The following is a 15,599-nucleotide window of genomic DNA, read 5'->3' on the forward strand; positions in this document are numbered from 1 at the left end:
ATCTTAAAAGAATTCAGTTGAGAGACTCAGGTTGCTGTTAAAGCAACAGGAACTGATGGCTATTTTATAGAGCCGATTTTACGTAAGTTAACAAATTAAAAATTTGAAAGGCAAATAATATTTTTAAATAATTGCTTTATATATGCTTTATGCACGTATACAGGAATATTACCTTAAAAAAGAAAAAACAAACGAACAAACAAAAAAGCCCCAAAAACAAATGAAAAAGAAACTATCTGTGCCAGTTGCACTGAACAGAGAAGAGGAGGGAATGAATGCTGTGTAAGAGAGGGGAAGCAAGAAGAAAAGAACGGAGTATTTACACTCCATTCACTGTTCATATTTCCAGAATGGTATAGTGTAGTCAGTGGTAAATCTCTCCCTGAAAAAGAAATTACAATAAAACAAACAAATTCTGATACTATGCATTTCCACATCCATTAGTAGTACCATGTGGAAACAAGATTTGGGGCTTTTGACATTTTATGACAGGGGAAAAAAACCAACATCTTAATTAAAAAAAAAAAAACAAACAAACCAACAAACTCCTCTTTTTTCATACTGTTTCAAACGAAAACATCACAATGCTTCTGTGTAATGCTTAATGCAGTGTATTCCTATAAGATACTCTTAAATTGTCTGGTTTGAGAATGAGTTTTTATGTAGGAAAAGAACTAGTGAAGGGGTATTCTAGCACTTACTTTTTGGAGTCATCTAAATTCCCCATTACTCTCTACCCATAAATTATTAGCAATTCCTTTTTGGTGAACTCACTGTAAAAATTTTGCCTTACAAAGCAAAAATATTTTGTGCTTAAATTATACTTACTTTTCAGAATACTAAATTGAATTCACACTTGTACTACAAGATAGTTAATTGTGCTTATTTCCATGTTTTTCCATGTTTGTGGGGTTGTGGGTTTTTGTTGTTGTTGTTGTTTTGGGGTTTTTTTGGTTGGTTGGTTGTTGTGTTTTTTGTGGTTTTTTTTTTTTTTTCCCTTGAGCATTACTGCCTTACTCAAGAAGATACAGGAGGTCTGTGTCAAAGTAATGGTTAAAATTCTGCAATGTCTGGCTCTAAGCCCTGTCCTCCACTAGACTCTGCTGCCATGAAGCATGTTTGTATTTTTTTATGTCTAACAAGAAAAATAATACTTTAATTTTAAAAATGTTTAAAAGTGTCACTTTGATATAATGTATTCCCACCTATTAAAAAGTTCTGCATTTTAACTAGACACTTTATTCCAGCAATCCATCAGAAACTGGAAGCGGATGGAACGGAAAAAGTAGAAGGATCCATGACGCAAAAACTGGAGAATGTACTGAACAGTGAGTTTTGTCTTTCCAGCAGCAACTATTTATGGACTTTGGACTTTCTAACAAGCTTTGATATCTTCCTAGGAATATGGTAGAAAACAGTACAGTCTCTCCTGACCTTTCTGTTTGATGGTAGTGATTTTAGGGTGTGATGGTATAGCTTTTGAAGTAAGTAGCAGTTTTTGCTATGACTTTTATCAGTCTTTGTGATAGCAAAGAGAATAAATATCAAAATGAAGAGATGTTCTAAAGCATTTACTTTAAATGAATTTTGGTGGCGTATTAATTTTGAGTGGATAAAGAATACAGAGGAGGTATACGGACAGACATGTAGAAGGATGAGCAAAGCTAAATACCAGGATTTAAGAAGTTTGAGCAAAAGAGGTAAAAAAAATACAGGCTGTTTGCAATAACAAGGTCTATTAACAGAATCTTTTTCACTTAACATGCTGACATTTAGACTACTTAGCATTCTTTTTAGAAATTCTGAAAAGCTGTCAGTACTTTCTTTTTTGTTTCTCTGTATTGGCTGTAAGGTTGCATTCAGAGAGATGGCTTGAATTTGCTGCAGTTCGGTATGTGTTTCATCAGATCAAAAAAGTTCCTTTTTTTAATTCTGGGACTTCTGCCAAGATAATTTTACTTTGTTTCATTGTGATTTTTTTCACAGAGGAAGGGATGTTTCCCTTAGTGCTGTATCAATAAGCAGGAATGACATGCAGATAGCTGACTCAGTGTTGGAAAGTCTGAGTGTGTTTTATGAAATCAAGAAAGTGACATGGAAGTTCACTGTTTGCTTTCTTCATACAAGAGAAGAAAGTGACTGTATGTGTGTTTGTGTGGGGAGCACAAAGAAAGCAGGGGGTTTTGTGAACAGCTCTAGCTCTTTTCAGTAGAGATTCATTAATGCTTACAATAAGGGTGTAGTTTGAACAGTGTTACTCCCTTATCTTGTTGTCTGGAACGCCAAATACACCCCCCTGGCCCCCCAACCAAAAATCACCAACCAAAAAAACCCCACAAAAAACCTCACTCCCACTATATAAAAACTATAGTGTGTGTCTGTATGTGCAGAATATGTGGTACCTATAGGGTAGGAGAAAAAAACATTTGCCAGGGCAATCCTCACTGCTTTGTGCTCTGTATTTATGCCATGTCACGCACCAGGCATGCATTCCTTGAAGAGCACTTTCCCTTTGACAAAATTGTGTGATAGCTTTAAATAAAGAAGCAGAAATTTAGATCTGTGACATTTTAATACACACACTAATATGAGACAAATCTACCTGTAGTATGTAATTTTTGTTTCATTTGATAAGTGGTGGCTGAAATCTATATGCAGATAATGCAGACGGTCTTTTTCAAGGTGGATCTGTAGGCAAAATTATGCCAGTCACTTCAGAGTGGTATGAAGTTTGGCTCTGCTGTGAAAAGAGTTGGCTTCTTTTCCTCCCGATACTTTGCAAGTCATGATGGGTGGGAGGCAGGGAAGTAGGAATACAAGGATTTAAAAAGAGTAAATAATATTATGCAAAGTAGTTTAGGATCAAAGCTTTGTTTCTAGTTTGACCATTGAAAGCTTTCATAATCCAGGAGTAACAGGGCCTGCTTTCAAAAATGACTTCAAATCTTTAGTCCCATAGGTACATATTTTGAGACACAATTGGTATTGTGAGCTTGATTGCAGACTCCAAAGAATAAGGATGTTTTCCGTAACATCTGAATGTACGTTAAGTGTGTGCTAAATTATTGGACTGAAATGGCATGGGTTAGTAGAAGCAAAATCTGGTGTTATAGGTGGAATTATAAATGCCTGGAGTTTTTTGTAAATTGCTAAATTTAATTGGTAAATAAACTATTAAATATACATTTATAAAAACATATGGTTTGCTATAATGAACTTCATGAAGAGTTGTATCTTAAAGGAGGTCAGTCGAATTCCATTATGTGGTGTTGTCGTCAGGCTCTATGAAAAACAACTGTTGGATAACTAGAGCTTTATTTTGAAATCAAAAAATTTGCACACGGTAGGTGAATCATCTATTTTGAAAACATAGTTAGTCAATATAGGACCTGAATCTTTATCCATTGATTATTTCAGTTTAGATTATTCATCAGTAATCAAGAGATTGTTAATATAGAAATGATTTGGAGGAATAAGGAGAGAAGAAATTTTACGTTTTTCTTTTAAGCCTAAAAATCAGACCTGTTTTGCATGATGTATTGAATTTCAGTAAGACATTAACAAATAATACAATAGATTTCAATTTCTGTGTAAAACAGAAAAAGTGCCCAGAGAAGAAAAGATCATTTACTTGAGGATTTGTAAAGCAAATTGGTTTGCGAAGAGATGAAGGCATGTAGTTCTAAACTAAACATGGAAGTCACTGTGCTATTCCTGCAGTTGCCAATTAACTTTTAAAAACATTTTGTATTGAATTAAAAAATTGCTTTGGAATATAACTTTAGTTCTCAAATATAGTACATTGCTTCTTGGCTGTTAAAAGAATGGACAAAAACCGTATGAGTTCAAGCAAAACAAATGTTACTAGAAGGATTTACAAAACAAGCATTTACTATAACCTCAAGAGAAAAATCATACTTTATCAAGTGGTCTGTATTTATATGTCCAGCTAACTGTTTTCTTTGTGCATTTCTTCTTAATGGATTAAAGTATTCTATGCTAAATACTATGCAGTAGAAATAGCTATCCTGACAAAACTTTTTTTACATCAAGGCTTCAAAATTTCCACAAAGTTTAAACATTATTTAGATATAACAATTATTTTACAAAGACTACTTTTAACATGAGCAGGCCACCCACAGTGTTGACTAGAGAAAATGGCATGCAAGCCACCCAGTGAGACTGATGTAATTTTTTTTTCATCTTTGCTTAAAGTATAGTCACTAGACCAGATAATGTAGAAACTTCTACACACAACGGTCAAAAAAGCTAAAACAGTTTCACTCTTTTTTTTTTTTTTTTTTTTTTTTTTTTTTTTTTGGTTAATTTAAAATAAGTCACGGGTTGAAAAAATGCAAATATTCACATGCAATGTAAATCTGCCCTAGTATAAATTAAATTCTATTATTCTGTGTTAGGAGATAATCCTTACTATGAAATAGAATGTTTTTTAGACTGGGTAAGAAAGGCTTTAAGGCTATATTTGATGTATTTATTGAAGATAAATTCACAGATAGCATAGACACTTAATTGCATGAAATTGTTGACAAAGCCTGGATCCTGTATGCAATGAAGCCAGTAAGACTTTTAATACAATGTGAAGACAATTTGTATTCATTCTGTTACAGTGACCAGCTTAGTTAGACTTCTTTTCAGTCATGCCGTTGTCTTGACTTAATAATTAGTAATTTTAAATATCAAATATTATTAATAATTTTTAAGACTTAATTTGAAAACACAAAAAAATTGTTTGCAAAACCTGGTGATAACTTCTAAAGCTAATGACATTAATTATCATAATGAAATTATACTTTTCTAAAAAGAAAACTTTCTATGACTTTTTCCATATCCTGAGATGCATAATTTGGTTGTAAAATGTAGATCTGGAGCCAAAGCAAACTATAAAATATCTGCAGCGAAGTTAAGCATTTGAAATAGGAAAGAGTGATTGTTTTTAATTGTGTAGGGGTCTTACCACATTAAAATACGAAGTGGTTCACTGTGAAACAGTATTTCATCAGTTGTAGAATGTTAACAGAGTTGAACAAAAAAGTATAAAAATTGACCAATAATTACTCATTTGCTCTGAAAAATCTTGAATGACTCATTAAAATGAGGAAAATCTGTATGTCACTGGAACCAGTTACTTACTCTACCTTTTCTTATTTCCATCCTTTTTAAAATAGGAGCCAGTAATACAGCAGATACCTTATTCCAAGAAGTGCTGGGTCGCAAGGACAAAGCTGATTCAACAAGAAACGCACTTAATGTTCTTCAGCGTTTTAAATTTCTTTTCAACCTTCCGTTGAATATTGAAAGAAATATCCAGAAGGTATAATCCTTTAAAAATACTTTTCTATTGCTGAAATTAGTGTTACCCTTTTCTTGACAAATATAAATGTTAGTTGTTTATGTGTGGTTTTGTTTCTTTTTGTTTTTTTTAAGGGTGATTATGATGTGGTTATTAATGACTACGAAAAAGCCAAGTCACTCTTTGGAAAGACAGAGGTTCAAGTATTCAAAAAATGTAAGATATGGGTTCTGTTATTTGCCAGTTTTGGGGGGTTTTTTTTATTCATTTATTTTTTTATTTTTAGCTTGAAGGCTAAAAAGCACATAGTAGTCTAAAGAGCCTTACATAAGTTCATGTAGTTTTTAATACGTAAAAATTATGGATTTATAAGAACCAATTACTCTAAGCAATGTTTTTGTCAAGTTTTCTGAGTGGGGTTTATACTACAAAATGTGAAATCACAGCCAATTTTATTTATTTTTTAAGGCTTGGTATTACTGTGCATAAAAAAGGTTACAGTAATTAAAATGTGACTTCGGGTATCTCTTACTGGCGTATCATCAGAAAGACTTCAAAGTCCAATTTTCTGTTTTTGTAGAACTGTCAGATACAAAATTTTCAGATGTGGCTTGTTATGAAATTAGTTATATTTATTTCCACATTAACTCTAAAGTGTCTGGTATCCTAGAAAAATAACATAATTTTCAGTTCATACCACTGCTGAAGGCACACATTGGATTTATTTCCTCTCCCTATTGCTAGATTATGCTGAAGTTGAAACTAGAATTGAAGCTTTAAGAGAACTTCTGTTGGATAAGCTGCTTGAAACTCCATCAACATTGCATGATCAAAAACGTTATATAAGGTAATCATTTGACTAGTGTCCTCATCAAACATAGTGTTAGATGTGTATTTGAATCCATTTCCTAAATACGGTATTGACTGTTTTTACTATGGTTTAAATACTAATTTTAAAGCTGTAATTAGAGTGTTTTGAGATTTCATGATTATATAAAAAATGGCAATGGATTGGTACTTCATTGTTTATCGAATTACTGAAAAACAGTTCTTGAATGAGAACAATTTAATGAAGGGTAATTGAAATTTGAATTTAATTTTTTAAAATCTTAAAGCCATGTTTCGATTCTATTGCATCCTCTAAGCCATCATGTTGCAAGCTGTGTCTGAAATGATTGCTCACAGGTTGCAGATCTCAGAATAGATTCCTTATTAACTGGTCTTACACTTCAGCTTGAGTTGTTGAAATGGAATCATCCTGAGTGAGATAATAGGCAGATTTTAATCCAAACTGTCATTTAAATTTGGTTTTGGCTCTTTTACTACTCAGTCTAAATAATGTAGTCTCTTTATATTCCATGAACATGAACCAGAAATTCTTAGATTTTTCTGTTATTCACAAAGCTGATGTCAAAGTTTATTGTAGGCAAACTGACATGAGTTGGTTGGACCTTCTTTTATTGGTAGACCTTAACCTGCTTTACAGTCCTTGGAGCCAAATTTTAGAGTGCTCTGGAACATTTGATGACTTTAGATAGAAAGCTTTTGTTTTGGATGTTACATGGTGTCGTAGTGTGGCTTGACTTTCTCAGTGCTCTTTTCAGTAATTTTAAAAGATGTAGACCAAATGGGCTGTGTGGAAAGCATTCTTAAAATTGACACCTGCGTGAAGTCTTTGATGTTTTGTATGCTCATTAGGCACAGTCACACCGGACCAAGTGAGGTATTGGTATCTTAGGTCCCTTTGTGTAATGTTGGTTTATACTGATGACAAGGACCAGTACATTTATGTAGAGCACTTGTCATTCTTCTGGGTGATATATAAATATTGCCTATTTATTGGAATTGCGTTTTAAGGTAGTTAAGCATTTTGTGCCTCTGAAGAAGGCACTACTGTTTCCTTTCTATGTCAGTCTTGAAAACCTTAGAGAGCAGCTTCTTTATCTAAACCAAGTCTTAAGACCTCTTCTAAGGATTCTTAGAAGAATTCTAAGAATCAGAGTTGTATAAACAGTTGATTCTGTTTCTTTTTTCTTTTTTTAGGTTTCTTTTGGTGTTTTTTTTGTTGTGGGTTTTTTTTTTTATTATTATTTCTTTCTAGTTTTTCTGTAGCCTCACCTTGAAGTATTGAATCTTTAAAATATCCCAGCCTACCTTAGAGCAGACTGTGTTGATGTAACTACCACATGTAGAACAGTATAATGAAGGAGAGCAGGCAGTGCACAAATGTGGATTAATTTAGTTCTAATGAATTAAGAGAATCCCAGCATACAAAGCAATTAAATTAGTTTCACTGCTCTAGACATGCTAATGTAAATGTACTAATGTAAATTTTCTGGAGGCAAGGTGTGAAGAAAGCTTTCTTCACAGCACTTCAGCTAAGAGGAAATTAACAAAATCCTAATTGTAAAATTATTTGCATAAACCCTGCTATTTTTAAGAGACTTTTTCTTCCTAGATATGTTTATTTTGTATGTCTCCAGTGTCAAGGCTGAGAAAGACCTGAAATATTGTGGTTTTCCCCCTCAGATATTCAATGTTTATCTTTATAATTAGGCTTCAATTCATATTTTCTTCTCATTTTATTATGGTATTTACAATGCTAATTATTTTAAACTTTTCAGAAACAGTTTACCGTATCACTTAACAGCCAAGTAGATGTATTTTTTCCAAGATCAGTGGTAATTTTTTTTGTTTTGTCTAAGCAAAGACTAAAGTCCCCCCTAACACTAAGGAAGGACTTGAGCTCATAATTTATAAATGTCACCCTGTCAAAATGGTTGGTCATGTAATGTTCTCATCCATCCAACCAGTTCTACTTTGACAGTTTATTTTTGTTCAAGTACTGCAGGCAATTCTTAAAGAAGACAGGATTTTGCAATACAATCTTAATTAACAGTAGGCATTATTGTAGTAATTCATCTTTTGTGAAGGAGTTAAACATTCTCTGCACTGCTTAAGATAATAAATCATTGTACTTCACCTTGAGCATCTTGATTTTTTTAATCTGACCTGAGTCATTAATGCAGAATGTAGTGGAGCGCATTAAATAGTAGAGCAGCTGCTACTTTTTGAAAATACTCTTTTGGAAGCACTGTTGTCAGATTGTCTTGAATGCCATGTGTTAGGCTATATTACTTTTGTGTTCTCTTTGAAATCACAGCAGCTGGCTCTAATACTTCTCTCTCCCCAATAGTCAGAGGGTGATTTGTTTCCATACCTTAGAAGCCCCAGTGCTTTTCATTATCTCTTCCCCTCCTTTTTTTCTCTGGATTTTGTGTGCACATCATAGAGAGAGAGGAAAAAAAAACAACCAAAAACCAACCAAACCAACGAACCAAAAAAAAACCCACCCAACCCCAAAAAAACCCAAAAACCAAAACACACACAAAAAAAACCACCCCACCAAAAATGCCCAAACAACAACCAAACAGAAAACCTGCAACCTCCCAACACACACACACACCATCCCCCCGCCAAAAAAAAAAAAAAAGCAAAAAACAAAAAAAACCAACAAGCAAAAATACCAAAAGAAAAAAAAAAATAAACCCACCACAGTCCAGGAGCTTGGTTTGCATTGTTTGTGCATGTGTGTGCTAAAATTAATGAGCTGCCAAAAATGAATTCCTTCTGTACTTGTTAAGGTTACATGATGTTACAATCAGGACAAGTAAAGTGGGAAGAAAAATACCACATTTTATGTGCTTGAGATGTTTAACTTGGAATCAGTGATGACATGAAGTACCGAACTGCAAGCATGGCAGATAAAGAGCTTGATTTCCCAAGTACTTGAGGCACAACTGAAAATACGTACTAATGTAATATTAAATATATACGGTTTTGTTTATTTCTATAAGCTTTTTAGGTAAAACTTTGCCTCACTAAATGAGGAAGGAAGAATGCAAAGCTTGTGCTTGTGTTGGGTATGAGTGTATCTTAACTATTCTTGATTTTTTTTTTTTCTATATATATATTAAAAAATGCATTTCTTAGTACATCTTTGCACTGTTTTAATGAGGCCTTCAGTGTGTCAAGTCAGAGCTGTGATTTTTGGACTGGGTTTTACAGATATCTTTCTGATCTTCATGCTCCTGGGGACCCTGCTTGGCAGTGCATTGGTGCTCAACATCAGTGGATTCTGCAGCTCATGCACAACTGTAAGGAGAGCTATGTTAAAGAACAAAAAGGCAAGGATATATTTTTGTTCTCTATATATGTATTTGACATCTAGGAATTTGGCATTGCCTTTTATTTGACAAGTTTTAGTGTACAAATGATATTTGGGGGGTTTTCCCATCAATTTTTATAGCTTTTTCAAAGTTGACTACTGTCTTGTATTTTTTTTCTTTATTCTCTTATAAAAACAAAACAGCAGTTGGAGTTTTCCTTTTGTTTAACTTACAACTTTTAAGCTCTTTACATGGGAAAAGAGTTAGATTTCAATCATTTATCTGAAGCTTATTGTCCTCTCAAAGTACTTCTTTGAGATCACACGAAGTTTGGATTGTTGTCTGAATCTGACACATTTCGTTGTCACAAGATACTCTGTTAGTATATGGAAATGCAGGGCATTGGGGCATAGTGGAATAATGTGTAATTTCTTGATATGCAGAATAATAACATGGTGTTGTCTCGTTCTTTTTTCATGTGCAGTTTCAAAATTCAGATTAGTGTTCAGGCACAGACCTGTGAGCTGTACAAAGGGGTATTTAGAAAATGTTATATTAAGACCAATATGAATACTTAGTTGTATTCTGTCTTCGTCTTTGCTGTTGTTGCTCCCCAAGAAATGTACAAGTATTGCCTTCAGGTGTGGCAGCAACTTAGATACTAGTTAACATGATCCATCACATTACTGTATTTTCAAAAGGGAATAGGTGGGAGGCTCTGTGGGCCTGGTATTTCTAGTGGTAAAATCTGATAACTGGATTTTCAAATTGGAAAATGATAAGTAGTGCCTTGTTTCTCAAGAAGTCTCAGAGTTCGCTGCTATTTCTGAAATGAGTAGGCATCTCGGAATCTGGCCTCTTTTGACATATAGGTAACTCCCGTGTTTAGTGAATGTGTATCCCAAACCAAGTAAGGTGTACTATTCTGGGAAACCACAAAAACTTTACTAAGTTGGAGCTACTGCAGAAATGTGCTGTAAAATTGCTGCAGGAGGCTTAATATCTCTTTGTTGCACAACACAGTGTGAAGTGCTGTGGGACCAGCTGAAACACCAGGTTGGTTTCTTGGCCTCTTGGTCAAAATTCAGAATGTTCTAAAACCTCCCCATCTTCCCTCCTTGTTAAAAACCTTGACATGACACCACCACAACCCCTGCAAAATACAGCTAGCAGGAGCAAAACTCACTTGTATAAACAGCCATGGTTAACAAATCTAAGCTTTCTTTTTCTCCTCTCCCTTGCAAAATATTATTTAGCCATCTCTCAGTTTCTTAGCAAGAAAAACAGGAGCTTGAAAATACAACGTGCTCAAGACGTCTTTGGTTTAGTAGTCTATATAATTTTGATATGCAGGCTCCAGTAAATGATGCAGGCTCCAGTAAATGAATGGAAAATGTGTCTAAATTCCTAGGCTTGTCTTGAAAATCTCAACCTGTTTGGTGTTTTTCTTGCAACAAATTTGCTTACCTCAGCCTTAATATCAAAGGGGCTATTATGTTAGCTTTGTTGGGCTCACAGAAGAGGGAATTTAAATAACTTGAATGCCCAGTAAATGCATGTGTGAATAGTTAATATTTAGTGCATGTATGAAACAAATGCTAATATATTATTACTTTTATTAAAGAGTTCATCAAATTTCACTAGTTTTCTTCAGCCTTTTATGTGGTCCTTACTGATGTAGTTTTTGCACAGATTGTAAAACACTTAAGAATTGATCCCAGTTGCTGGAATTTCTCACTTAGTATCTAGTAGGAGAAGGGAAGGTTGCTAAATGTGATTTTTCCTTTCCGTAGATCTTTAATTTTGGCATAAACCAAAAAGTTGGGAGAAGTTAAAAAGAAAACTCAGAAAAATTGGTTTTAATTGCCAAGTAGAACAATGCTGATTGTGATCTGAGACATGGAATGTATTTTAATCTACTTTAATACAAGTATGCTTTTCAAACAGGAAAACTGTGGGGTTTTACTCTTAGATACCAAATTGGCTATGCAAGACTTCGAGGAATCTAATCAACTTAAACAAGCTACAAATGTGGTTTATATGTTCATAAATTCACAGGCTATTTTTAAAAGAAAATAGCAATAAATTTTCAAACATTGTAGTCCTTACAACATGTTTCCAAAAAAGATTCTTTTGTATATCGTGCATTTGGAGGAAGAGGTGGGTCATAAGACTGTGAAAAGGGCTTTGAAGCTTTTTCTAGGTTTTTCTTTTCAGCAGAGACAAACAGATATTGTTTCTAGCAGATGGAGCCTTCATACTGCATATTTTGCAATAACCACACAGTGATTACAGTTCCACCTTGAACATACCAACAGTTGCTGGCTATTCTTAGCTTAGTTCTTCTTCTGACTGTGAATCTGTGGGTTCAAACTGACTTGAGACAAAACTTTTCAGCATAGTAAACTTAAACCTCAGTAGCAGATTTTTGGACTTGTGCACAATTTTTCAACTTTCAGCTGAATTTGTGCAAAAGCTTTTTTTTGTTGTTTTATCAGTTTTCAGAGTAGAGCTGTGGTCTGAGCTGTTACGTGTAAATTTTACTACATAAAATGGATTTGGAATTAGACAAAAGCCTTTGCTTTTCTTACCTGGAAAAGTCTTTTTTGGAAACTCTATTAGACATTTGGGACAGGATTTTTGTAGCCGATTGTCAAACAGTCAATATTCTTAAAGAATTTATTTGCTGGCCATGATGTGTTCAGGAAGGGAAGATTAACATTGTGATTACTTGCTAAACAAGCTAAAAATCAAACCTAAGTGAATTCTAAGTAGAATTTACTCCAAATTTTGTCACTGTTACGACAATCCAACAGTGTACTCTTGTGGTACAAAGTTGTTCCAGTTGTCTCCACGCTACTAGCAGGTCGACACTTCAGTAATTACAAGTTAGATATAGCATCTTCTGCTATCTTCTTTAAGAGATTTATTGATGTATCATCTGCCTTATAATGGCAGTCAGGACAAATCTGCAGTATTGATGAGAAGTAAATCTACTTTTCTGCATCCTTTGTAGGTTCTTTGTCTTTGATGCTTGCCCTTTTGTTAATAAGGCTCTCCTAAGCATAGCTGAAGAGTGAGCTAATATACATGCTGATGTGGTTGAAGGTACTATCAGAAAATTGTGTATTTAAATTCCTTTGGTTTTATATCGTAAGTATATCTTTTCGATCTAAGCGTGAATCCTTCACTCCCCGTAGTACTATTACATGATGAGGTGTGGTTTGGGTTGGTGTTGGTGTTTTTTTGTAAAAAGGGGGGGGGGGGGGCAAAAAAAAAAAAAAAAAACCCTCTGTGCTTGGATATTACCAGAGGTTAGCCCCATTTTGTAGAAATACTCTGCAGTTGTAAGCATGTCCTAGAACAGTGAAGTTTCATAGCATAGTACAATCTCTGATGCAGCCTGAAAGAAGAAACTGGCAAGTTTACAAGGCTGTAGCGGTCTTGAGTTCTTTCCTGGAATTTGTTTCAAGGAGCAGAAGTCCTGTGTATTCCAAATACTATCTGTTTTCACTTAATCCAACTTGTGCTAATATTATTTCCAAATATTATTTCCAAAAACTGAAAGGTATATCAAGCTGTGCTGAGCTTTGTCAGAAAATTTGGCAGTGCGACTTAAAGGCTGACAACTACCAACAGCAAATTGTTCAATTGGATGTTTCCTTTGATTTGAATAGACAGGTCTTAATAGTAAAAGATGAAGTAATATGATCATTAGGTAATTGGTTGCATTTATTTCAATGGGTACAAGTAGGATGGGAAATTCTCTCAAGTCCTGTGTATGAAGTACTTTACAGCAGTATGTTGGAGTGTATTTCCCTTGAGGAATATCTTTGCAGTATATTAACGCCCTGTTCCCACTCAGTCTAAACAACCATGTTAGTTTGCTAATTAGTCTTAAATTGTATTGATTAATGTTTCATTACATGCTCAGATATGGCTGCTGTTACTCACCCATCATTGCCTTCAGCCTGTCTATTTCTTGCTCTGCATAGCCATAGTTCCTCAATTGTGAAGTAAAAAAAAGATACAGGCTAATGATGTTCATATTATGACAAACTAGATGATCTTAAGGTCTTTTCCAACCCTTACTATTCTATGATGATTCTATGATGATTCTAAATTGTTGCAATCTAAGCCCACATGTTTTAAGGGCTGGGTGAATATGTGTATGTGACAGCAGATTAGAATTTCTCCTGCTCTGAAGTGCTCTGAAGTGTGAGCATCCAAAACATAGGGACCAAATACCATAGCCAAAGTCATTGTTGAGGCATGAGGCAGTACAAGGGATGACCAAATCATAAAGCTCCTGTGCTTGTGTCCTTACGTTAAGCCATTCTCCTGCTTCTCTGATGGTCAGATTCTTCCATTAAAGGTGCAGCTGTAAATACAGGACCCATGTGCAACTGTCTGGAAATCTAGCTCTGCTGACATAGTAATTCTTGTAAATACATGAATTTATTAACTTTCTGTGTTTTCCGTTTAACGTATCTGCCTTACTAATGGAATAGGCAGCAATTGTGCACTTTTCTTGGTTTTGAAAACTTTGGGGTTTTTCATGGTTACGAAGTGGTTTCCTGAACTATTGATGGGTTTCTTTTTGTATATCTGGTCACATCCCACTGTTGCTGCCCATTGGAAAGACCTGATGTAGGTAAAGACAGTTTGCTGCTGTTATTTAGTATGTAGCTATGTTAGAGAGAGGGAGATGAGACTGAATAGACAAGAAAACGCATTTTTTGAAGGCAGTGAATGTAAAACTTAACATAGAAGAGCACTATGCTTGCTCAAAACAGTATGTCTTTAATTGCTAGCAAGAGATAGTTGAATTAGAAACTGAATTGTGGTGGTATTTTATGCTTTGTATTGGCTAAAGTCTGAATTGCTGCTTCTGAACTTTGAACTTAGGATTTGTAGAAGTCTGAGGACTTTTAAACCTGGTACCTGGATAGTAAATTGCTTCCTTCAGTTAAGATTTTGCATATTTGTAATTTTTAACTTTACTTGGCAATTCCTCTATTATTAGGGCATAATTGTAGTTTTTCACTATGGTTTATGCTTCCCAGACTTGTTGGAGTACAGGAAACATGGGGAATATAATGACGTAAAATGACATGAAAATAAATGTAAATAAATGAGGTTTAGTTTAAAATTTTCCTAGGGCACTGGGCAGATAGCCAAAATGAGTTAAGCAATGGATTCTTAACATGAGTATCAGGGAAAGAAGCTATGGAAGTTAAGACTGTTTTCTGTGTGGCCAGTGCTTATTTGGTTAGACTTTAATAGTGGCTTACTAGGTTTCATGATCCTTTGAGCTAAAATGGATAGCCAATAACTCTAATCCAGTTATCATCAAACTGACTGAAAAAGTGTTCATTTTGTTCATTTTGTATCTCTTTCTGAGATACTATGTAATATTATTGCAGATAAGCTATCTGTTAATAAATAACCTTTAGAAACTAAAACTATAAGTGGAAACACACAGTTGTAGTGTAATCTTTCTGCTACCCTTTGGGTTGCAAATATATGGTATACAGCCTATGAAAGTTCCCAAAATGGATGCAGCTCTTGAAACAGGAGTATACTAGTTCAATCACTGTGGTTTTTGTTGTAGTTCTTATTACCGGAAAAAACCTGTAATTTTTGCATCCCTCAAAGTATGTTGCACCACTCTCCAAGTATTGTAAAAACCATGCAGGCTATTTCTGCGCCAGAGTAACAGCAGCTGTACTTAGTGTGAACGAAAGAGATGGATGCTAGACCATGTTGCTTTTTCTTCTGTGCCACACTGAGATTCTATTCACCTTGCAATGAATGATCCATCTTTGTTAGATCAGACAGGCCGGCAAGGCTTGTGTCAAAAGGGCCTTTTCAATTTGTTATCCTAGCAGCTGGTTCTCTTCCATTGCCTTTGCTTACTGTACATCTGGAAGAAGAATTCTTGCAGCTGGGAGCCATTTCATGTCTAAACCACATCCCCTGTCCATAGCAGAAATACCCTTTTGACAGCAGATGTCAAGCAAACCCTTAATGGGTTATTAATTAAAAAAAAAAAAAAAAAATGGTAAAAGTTAATCAGTACAAAATTTGACACTGAATTTGTTTTCCTCTTTTACCAC

The 15,599-nt window shown here is 34.6% G+C and overlaps 1 protein-coding gene across 3 annotated transcripts in view; it reads left to right on the forward strand.

Annotated features, from left to right (window-relative positions):
* EXOC2 (exocyst complex component 2) overlaps positions 1-15,599 on the forward strand; it is a 125,463-nt gene that overhangs the window by 41,993 nt on the left and 67,871 nt on the right. For all 3 annotated transcript variants that reach the window (XM_030477213.1, XM_030477220.1, XM_030477229.1), the window contains exons 7-11: positions 1,248-1,328; positions 5,187-5,332; positions 5,446-5,527; positions 6,056-6,158; positions 9,380-9,498. In XM_030477213.1, the coding sequence (XP_030333073.1) occupies positions 1,248-1,328; positions 5,187-5,332; positions 5,446-5,527; positions 6,056-6,158; positions 9,380-9,498 (531 nt within the window). The remainder of the gene's footprint in view (positions 1-1,247; positions 1,329-5,186; positions 5,333-5,445; positions 5,528-6,055; positions 6,159-9,379; positions 9,499-15,599) is intronic.

Source organism: Strigops habroptila, chromosome 1 (genome assembly GCF_004027225.2).
Source record: "Strigops habroptila isolate Jane chromosome 1, bStrHab1.2.pri, whole genome shotgun sequence".
Lineage (NCBI taxonomy): Eukaryota > Metazoa > Chordata > Aves > Psittaciformes > Psittacidae > Strigops > Strigops habroptila.